Here is a 9,592-nt window from a genome sequence, read left to right on the forward strand (position 1 = left end):
CCAGGGGAGGGGGGTACAGGGGGGGGAGAGAGTGCTCCCAGGGGAGGGGGGTACAGGGGGGGGGGGGAGAGTGCTCCCAGGGGAGGGGGGTACAGGGGGGGGGAGAGAGTGCTCCCAGGGGAGGGGGGTACAGGGGGGGGGGGAGAGTGCTCCCAGGGGAGGGGGGTACAGGGGGGGGGAGAGAGTGCTCCCAGGGGGGGGAGAGAGTTCTCCCAGGGGGGGGGAGAGAGTGCTCCCAGGGGAGGGGGTACAGGGGGGGGGGAGAGAGTGCTCCCAGGGGAGGGGGTACAGGGTGGGGGAGAGAGTGCTCCCAGGGGAGGGGGTACAGGGGGGGGAGAGAGTGCTCCCAGGGGAGGGGGTACAGGGGGGGGGAGAGAGTGCTCCCAGGGGAGGGGGTACAGGGGGGGGGAGAGAGTGCTCCCAGGGGAGGGGGTACAGGGGGGGGGGAGAGAGTGCTCCCAGGGGAGGGGGTACAGGGGGGGGGAGAGAGTGCTCCCAGGGGGGGGGGAGAGAGTTCTCCCAGGGGAGGGGGTACAGGGGGGGGGGAGAGAGTGCTCCCAGGGGAGGGGGTACAGGGGGGAGAGAGTGCTCCCAGGTGAGGGGGTACGGGGGGGGGAGAGAGTGCTCCCAGGGGAGGGGGGTACAGGCGGAGAGGCTGTTCCCAGGGAAGGGGGTACAGGCGGAGAGAGTGCTCTCAGGGGAGGGGGGAGAGGCTGCTCCCAGGGGAGGGGGTTACAGGGGGGCGAAATTGCTCCCTGGGGAGTGGGGAGAGAGTGCTCCAAGGTGGTGGGGGGCTGTGAGGGGTACAGGTTAGGAGGGGGGGGGAGTGTTCCCAGATGAGGGGGATACGGGGGGGAGGAGGCTGCTCCAAAGGGAGGGGGTACAGGGGGAGAGAGTGCATCCGGGAGTGGGGGTACAGGTTGGGGGGGGGAGAGTGTTCCCAGGTGAGGGGGTACAGGGGGATAGGCTACTCCAAGGTGGTGGGCGGCGGGGATGCTGTTCCCAGGTGAGGGGGTACAGGTTAGGAGGGGGATGTTCCCAGGTGAGGGGGGTACAGGGGGAGAGGATACTCCAAGGTCGTGGGGGGCGGGAATGCTGTTCCCAGGTGAGGGGGTACAGGTTAGGAGGGGGGGGGGGAGAGTGTTCCCAGGTGAGGGTCGGTACAGGGGGAGAGGCTACTCCAAGTGGGTGGGGGGCAGGGATGCTGCTGTTCCCAGGTGAGGGGGTACAGGTTAGGGGGGGGGGTGTTCCCAGGTGACGGGGGTACAGGGGGGGAGGCTGTTCCCAGGTGAGGGGATTCATTTGGCAGAGCTGAAAGGCTGGTAGTGGGTCAGTCACTGTTCTCATTCACCCCATTTATCAGTATTAACCATTGCTAGGATGTTTGTGAGGGTGAATCTTACTTTAGTCATCTTAATGCATTATACAGAAGCATGCCTGTCCCAGTTCCTCTCTCTCCTTTTTACGCTCAGATTACGTTTGAAGATGTGGCTGTACGTTTCACGGAGGAGGAATGGTGCGGCTTGCAGGACTGGCAGAGAAATCTTTACATCGATGTAATTATGGAAACCTATGCCATGTTCCAATTCCTTGGTAACAGCGAGCAGGGGGCAGGATGGCATCTCTTGGACGGGCCCCCGATGAGTATGTAATGGCTCTCACTTCCAGCGCTAGGCGCCATCACTTTTTATTTTAATTCTTTCTTTTATTTGAGATGATCGCAAGTTACACGAGGAATACAGAATCAAAGTACAATATCTGGCAAAGTGTGAATAACAAACGCTGCTGGGCTGGTTGATTCTGGACAAGATGAAAAGCAAGTTATGTTCACGTGTCAAACAGACACTAACATTGAGAGGGACTGCTCGACTACATAATGTTTAGCTCAACTGTCTAGTTAACGCAGTGGCATTGATAAGCGATAGGATAGGTAGCATTAATAATTCCATGCTTAGATCTTCCTGACCATTACTGGGCTATGAAAATCAGAAGTACAAATAAACACCAAGTAAATTCCCTGCTTGAATTAGGGTGTAGAGGTGTGGGAGTCTGTTTGCCCAGCACGGTTATAATGCACAGGTGTAATAGAGGTACAGTTAGAAATGGTTACTAGGAAGCTAGACTGTGCCCCAATCAAGAATAGACAAGAAGCAAAATAAATGAAAGTATAAGGTGGACATGTGAGAGTTAGGATAGACCACTGGAGTCTCGCTCGGCAGTCCGTACACCTCTCCTGGTTCAGCTCCATGAGATCATGCTGTATCCTCTGGTCTCTACCTCCTGCCGGAGTGTAGCAGCAGCAGCAGAGTCCTAACATAGCGGTAAGTCTGCCAGCCCTAAGCTTGGCTTGAGCCTGCCACGTGTGCCTGCGGCTCCTGCTCCATTAGGGGCCAGCAACACTGGCTGCAGTGTTTCTCCCAGGTGTGGGGCCTCTGGGGTCTCAAAGCCCAGGAAGGCAGCGATGGGAACCAGTTTGTCAGCTAAAACTCTCACTGCCACCGCCCGGAGTGACCAGTCCTGGGATGATCAATCAGCAGTGCCTTGCCTGGTGTAAGCAATGAGGTCGCCATTTTATAGTTCAATGCCTGGCTCTTGGGTAAGTTAAGTTAGGGGTGGCCTGTGTAGCTTCGGCTCCCTCCAGTGGGGACTGGGATAGCCATCACTGGTCCAAAGGGTGGGGAGTTGGGGCCTGCGAGGAACATCATATAGCCATTGTGTGGCACCAGGCATGTGAGCAGGGCTCCAAAGCTTGGCATCACCCTTACTCCAGTTTTTGGTGTCCACAGTAGCCCCAACAGCCTCCTGCATTTCTCCGGTTGCTTCACAGCTCGGGCCATAACATCCCGGAATTTCAGCCAAATAGGCCAAAGTCTGCAGGAGCCTCTCTAGCGTGCGACCGGTCAGCATGGTGGCCAGGCCCCGTCGCCATCACTTTTTATCCACTGGTTTCCAGGCAGTTTGGATGCAAATATGTAGAATCCTGTGACATGATTTATTCTGAAAACTGTCCCCATTAGCGCGTTCTTTCACTGGACGGACGATTATAGGGAGAATTGATTTCTTCGTCCTGTTTCTTTTTACTTTCCGTTCTCCGTTCCTTGTTTAGTGACCACACTAGCCATTGCCCTCCATCCGTAGTGGTTATGGTGCAGTGAGTGTTGGGTGATGTCTCCTAGTATTCTATTAGACTATTTTCAATCAGTTTAACAAACACTAGGCTCGACGACCTGCTTGCGGTATGTGCATTGTCTGTCCAAAGCTGGCCAACCAAGACTCCCTGCACAACAGTGACCTGAAGTGGTTGTGGCGCTCAGTTTCTTTCCTTTTTGAGTTCATAAGGTAGGGGGTTAGAGTAGTAAAAGGGGTAGGGTATATTTCACCGACAAATTAAAATGTGAAACGCTGTAAAGACAAAGTAAATCCTAATTAAAATTAGATAATCCGAGACCTTTATTGGTTGGGGAAGTTTTATTCTGTTTGTCAAACAACCCAAATTAAAACATGTCCCTAATTCTCTCTTTTGAAGGAAATGAAGGGGTTAAACCGGACCTAATAACTGCCCTAGAAAAATGGAGAGATCAGCGCACCAACAAACGTGCAGGTATGGGGCAGAACTGTGCCAGGGCAGTATTTAACCCCGTGCCACTACATTCACTATTCATTTTACTCAACACATGCTGCATCTCAATAGCTCTTTAACCCTTCGGACTCTGCATTTTTACTGTATTTTAATAGCACTTTGACCCTCAGCCACTGTTTTACTGCACTGCGATTTCTGGGTACCGCATTTCACAGCGTTTCAGTAATTCTTTAACCCTCTTGGCGCTGTGTATATTATTGCATTTCAATATCCATTAAACCCTCCAGCCACTAACATTTCAATGATTCAGTAGCCATTTTCCCTCCAGGGACAGTCCGTGCTGTTTGTTCTGCTGTTTCTCAGTAACTCTGTAACTCTCTGGGCTGTCACTAGCCCTTTAACCAGCTGTCACTCAGGAGGGCTCTAACCCTCCGCACTGCATGTCCCTAGCCCTTTAACCAGCTGTCACTGCATCTCAGGAGGGCTCTAACCCTCAGCACTGCATGTCACTAGCCCTTTAACCAGCTGTCACTGCATCTCAGGAGGGCTCTAACCCTCAGCACTGCATGTCCCTAGCCCTTTAACCAGCTGTCACTGCATCTCAGGAGGGCTCTAACCCTCAGCACTGCATGTCACTAGCCCTTTAACCAGCTGTCACTGCATCTCAGGAGGGCTCTAACCCTCAGCACTGCATGTCCCTAGCCCTTTAACCAGCTGTCACTGCATCTCAGGAGGGCTCTAACCCTCAGCACTGCATGTCACTAGCCCTTTAACCAGCTGTCACTGCATCTCAGGAGGGCTCTAACCCTCAGCACTGCATGTCACTAGCCCTTTAACCAGCTGTCACTGCATCTCAGGAGGGCTCTAACCCTCAGCACTGCATGTCCCTAGCCCTTTAACCAGCTGTCACTGCATCTCAGGAGGGCTCTAACCCTCAGCACTGCATGTCACTAGCCCTTTAACCAGCTGTCACTGCATCTCAGGAGGGCTCTAATCCTCAGCATCAGCACTGCATGTCACTAGCCCTTTAACCAGCTGTCACTGCATCTCAGGAGGGCTCTAACCCTCAGCACTGCATTTCACTAGCCCTTTAACCAGCTCTCACTGCATCTCAGGAGGGCTGTAACCCTCAGCACTGCATGTCCCTAGCCCTTTAACCAGCTGTCACTGCATCTCAGGAGGGCTCTAACCCTCAGCACTGCCTGTCACTATCCCTTTAACCAGCTGTCACTGCATCTCAGGAGGGCTCTAACCCTCAGCACTGCATGTCCCTAGCCCTTTAACCAGCTGTCACTGCATCTCAGGAGGGCTCTAACCCTCAGCACTGCATGTCCCTAGCCCTTTAACCAGCTGTCACTGCATCTCAGGAGGGCTCTAACCCTCAGCACTGCATGTCCCTAGCCCTTTAACCAGCTGTCACTGCATCTCAGGAGGGCTCTAACCCTCAGCACTGCATGTCACAAGCCCTTTAACCAGCTGTCACTGCATCTCAGGAGGGCTCTAACCCTCAGCACTGCATGTCCCTAGCCCTTTAACCAGCTTTCACTGCATCTCAGGAGGGCTCTAACCCTCAGCACTGCATGTCCCTAGCCCTTTATCCTTCTAGCACTGCATGTCACTAGCCCTTTATCCTTCTAGCACTGCATGTCACTAGCCCTTTATCCTTCTAGCACTGCATGTCACTAGCCCTTTATCCTTCTAGCACTGTGTGCCTCTGCATCTTAGTAGGCCTTTAATTTGTTTATTTGTAAAATATTTTACCAAGAAGGATATTGAGATTTCTCTTGTTTTTCAAGTATCCCCTTGACTGGTTAAAAATGAACAAAGGCTGCCGTTTCTTTGGGTTACTTTATTGCATTTGAATACTATAGCAAGGCCTCCATATCTGATCCAAATGTCGCAGTACACGGGTTAAGCAGGTTAAGGGTAATTATGATATAAACTGAGATATTTGACTTATTTGTTACATTTCCAGAATGTAGATGTCATTTTCGCTGTGTAAGAGGGAGTTTTGAGCCTGTTTTGTGAATATTTTTTTTCTTGCAGTTTCCCAAAAAGGGAGAGGATTCTCTGTAATTTCTCCTCAGCTAAAGGTAGGTTTAGAACTCAGTCCTATCCCTTTATCTATGGATAGCCTCGCCCCCCCCCCCAGAGAAATAAAACCAATTTATTGAGAACTCTGCCCTATGACTTATCTATGGATAACCTCGCCCCCCCAGAGAAATAAAACCAATTTATTGAGAACTCCGCCCTATGACGTATCTATGGATAACCTCGCCCCCCCAGAGAAATAAAACCAATTTAATGAGAACTCCGCCCTATGACGTATCTATGGATAACCTCGCCCCCCCCCCCCCCGAGAAATAAAACCAATTTAATGAGAACTCCGCCCTATGACGTATCTATGGATAGCCTCGCCCCCCCCCCCCAGAGAAATAAAACCAATTTATTGAGAACTCCACCCTATGACGTATCTATGGATAACCTCGCCCCTCCCCAGAGAAATAAAACCAATTTAATGAGAACTCCGCCCTATGACGTATCTATGGATAACCTCGCCCCCCCCCCCCCCCCCCAGAGAAATAAAACCAATTTAATGAGAACTCCGCCCTATGACGTATCTATGGATAACCTCGCCCCCCCCCCCCCCCCAGAGAAATAAAACCAATTTATTGAGAACTCCGCCCTATGACGTATCTATGGATAACCTCCCCCCCCCCCGAGAAATAAAACCAATTTATTGAGAACTCTGCCCTATGACGTATCTATTGATAACCTCCCCCCCTGAGAAATAAAACCAATTTATTGAGAACTCTGCCCTATGACGTATCTATGGATAACCTCCCCCCCCGAGAAATAAAACCAATTTATTGAGAACTCTGCCCTATGACGTCTCTATGGATAACCTCGCCCCCAGAGAAATAAAACCAATTTATTGAGAACTCTGCCCTATGACGTATCTATGGATAACCTCCCCCCCCCCCCCGAGAAATAAAACCAATTTAATGAGAACTCCGCCCTATGACGTATCTATGGATAACCTCGCCCCCCCCCCAGAGAAGTAAAACCAATTTATTGAGAACTCCGCCCTATGACGTATCTATGGATAACCTCCCCCACCCCCCCCCCCCCCCCGAGAAATAAAACCAATTTATTGAGAACTCTGCCCTATGACGTATCTATTGATAACCTCCCCCCCTGAGAAATAAAACCAATTTATTGAGACCTCTGCCCTATGACGTATCTATTGATAACCTCCCCCCCCTGAGAAATAAAACCAATTTATTGAGAACTCTGCCCTATGACGTCTGTATGGATAACCTCGCCCCCAGAGAAATAAAACCAATTTATTGAGAACTCTGCCCTATGACGTATCTATGGATAACCTCCCCCCCCCCCCCCCCCCCCCCCGAGAAATAAAACCAATTTAATGAGAACTCTGCCCTATGACGTATCTATGGATAACCTCGCCCCAAGAAAAAGAAAATAAATTTTATTGAGAAGAGTGTACGACCTGCTTTAAATTGTTGGAGCTGGTACCGTCTGTGTGTCTGTACATTAATGCTGACTGTTTTCCATTAAAACTGACAAAGTGCTCTATTACAAAATGGGGCAGAGAAAATAAGCAAGAACAATGGCATTAATTCAAACACACTGTTAACATGTGTCCACCATTGAAGTGGTCATGGTGCTTGGAGTAAGCCTTTAAGTTAGGGGTGCCCAAAAGGTAGATCCCCCAGATGTTGTAGAACTACATCTCCCATGATGCTCTGCATGCCTTCAGAATGACAAAGCATCAGGGAAGCTGTAGTTTTGAAACATCTGCCCTGCTTTGTCATTTGCTTATATTCAGGGAGTGTTCTCTATTCTTGTATTTCAGAAGGCCGTGCCCGGTGAGAAGAAGAAACGTGGAGAGCGATGGAATGTATCTGCTCTCCAAAATGAAATCGCAGCTTATAAAGAGATAAGATTGATCCTTAAAATCCTGCAGGGCCTGAAAAAGGAACAGCGAACACTCAGGACAGAAATTGAGCGCTCTCGACAGGAAATAATGGAAAAATTGGGGGAGATAAGCAAGGGTTTTTGTCCAGACAGGACATCTAAAGATCCCATCACAACTCCCTCTGAATATGTTCAGGATCTTCCTCCCTCACCAGATGAACCAAGTAATTATTGTTTCCCAAATTATGAATTCCCTACAATGACGGCAGATACCCCTGTCACAAACAGGAGATTGTGTTCTAGCCCTTTGACGGCCGAAAACATGCTTGTATTCCCAGAAGAACCAGATATTCTCAAAGACCCCACCTTAAACGGAATAGCTCTACCCAAGCATGCGCAGATCAAAACTTCTGCATCTCCAGACCTTCCAGTAGTGGGATCTACTCTTCAGACCACCACCGCTGCTGTATTCACAGACCAGTCCATCAGTATACCTACTTTAACATTAACTTTTCCTTCTGGAAGCAGAACCACAGATTACATGATTTCAATTTCAGATGGAGAATCGAGTTCTTCAAACCTGGGTGTGACTGAGGTCTCACATGATACCAACAGGGACCGCTTGCCAGGAACTACAAAACCGAAAAAGAGAAAGGTGCCGCTTGTTAAAGCATCAAAGACTTCATGTTCTTCAAAGAAATCTAGCATATTTCAGGAAGCCAGCAAATTAAAACAAGCCCTTAATGCTAGCCAAGGGAAGGAAATGATCAAGAAAAGGGGTTACACGTCAAATCAGGATGCCAAATATGTTCCAAAACCCACCAGAAACTCGTCCCCTCCACCAAAAATACCCAGACTTGCTGCCAGTCACAAGCCCAAAAAGTTGGGACCCTGTCTTCCTGATATCAAGATGTGTTCAGTTAGCGACAGAGACATTAAATGTCTCCACCAGTCATCAAAGGGCAGTTTGCTAAGGTTTGCTGGGCTGGTATTTAGAACACTCGTCCCAATGCAAACCTATCTCCAGTGGTGTCACGTGGCCAACTATAATGGCACACACCAAAAAAAAGCTATTCCACAGAACGTTAAAAAAGAGCTCCTCTCCTACATGGAAAAGTACTTTTCAATTACAGAAGCTTCGGAAAACCAGCAGATCCGGGACGGAGTAAACAACCAGCTGCGCAATCCCCGGAAAACAAACTCTCACCCTGGGGTTTCTTAAGCCGTGTTCCTTGCTGAGCTGCATATGCAATGATTGCTGTATGGTTAACCCAGAGTCCTGAGTGTATAAATACCGGTCACAGTGTCATCTCATTTGGCTTTGGTTATGTTACATAGCTTACATAGCTGAAAAGAGACTTTCATCCATCAAATTCAGCCAAAAGAAGGCGAAAAACCCAGTCTGAAGCGCTTCCAATTTTGCAACAAACTAGGAAAAAAATATCCTTCTTGACCCCAAAATAGCAGTCCGATGTCTCCTTGGATCAAGCAGCTATTACCCCACTAATTAGAAATTATATCCCTGTATGTTATGTTTTGCAAGTATTTATCCAATTGCAGTTTAAACATCTGTATGGACTCTGATAAAACCACCTCTTCAGCAGAGAATTCCACATCCTCATTGCTCTTACTGTAAAAAAAAAAAAAAAAAAAAAAACTTTTAGTTTGCCTTAGATTAAATCTCTTTTCTTCCAGTTTAAATGTGTGACCTCATGTCCTATGTATAGCCCTGTTTATGAATAGATTTCCAGATAATAGTTTGTACTGGCCCCGAATATATTTTGTATAATGTTATCATTTCCAAACTAAACAGATTTAAATTTGTTAACCTTTCTTCGTAACTAAAATGCTCCATTCCTTTTATCAATTTTGAAGCTCGTCTCTGCACTTTTTCTAGTGCCATGATATCCTTCTTTAGAACAGGTGCCCAAAATTTCACAGCATATTCAATATGCGGTCTTACTAGTGATTTATATAGAAGCAAAATTATATTTTCATCCCAAGAATTTATGCCCCTATTTATAAATGACAAAACCTTACTGACCTTAGCAACTGCAGATTGACATTACA

General features: G+C 48.7%; 1 protein-coding gene across 1 annotated transcript; it reads left to right on the forward strand.

The window, feature by feature from the left end:
• The first annotated feature begins 1,315 nt into the window (after nt 1–1,315).
• LOC134609261 (uncharacterized) lies at nt 1,316–9,289 on the forward strand. Its single transcript, XM_063452902.1, has 4 exons — nt 1,316–1,644; nt 3,527–3,601; nt 5,627–5,673; nt 7,461–9,289. The coding sequence occupies exons 1-4, from the start codon at nt 1,434–1,436 to the stop codon at nt 8,742–8,744; spliced, it is 1,617 nt and encodes a 538-aa protein (XP_063308972.1). The 5' UTR covers nt 1,316–1,433; the 3' UTR covers nt 8,745–9,289.
• Nucleotides 9,290–9,592: the final 303 nt, after the last annotated feature.

This window comes from Pelobates fuscus, chromosome 4 (genome assembly GCF_036172605.1).
Source record: "Pelobates fuscus isolate aPelFus1 chromosome 4, aPelFus1.pri, whole genome shotgun sequence".
NCBI classification, from domain to species: Eukaryota; Metazoa; Chordata; class Amphibia; order Anura; family Pelobatidae; genus Pelobates; species Pelobates fuscus.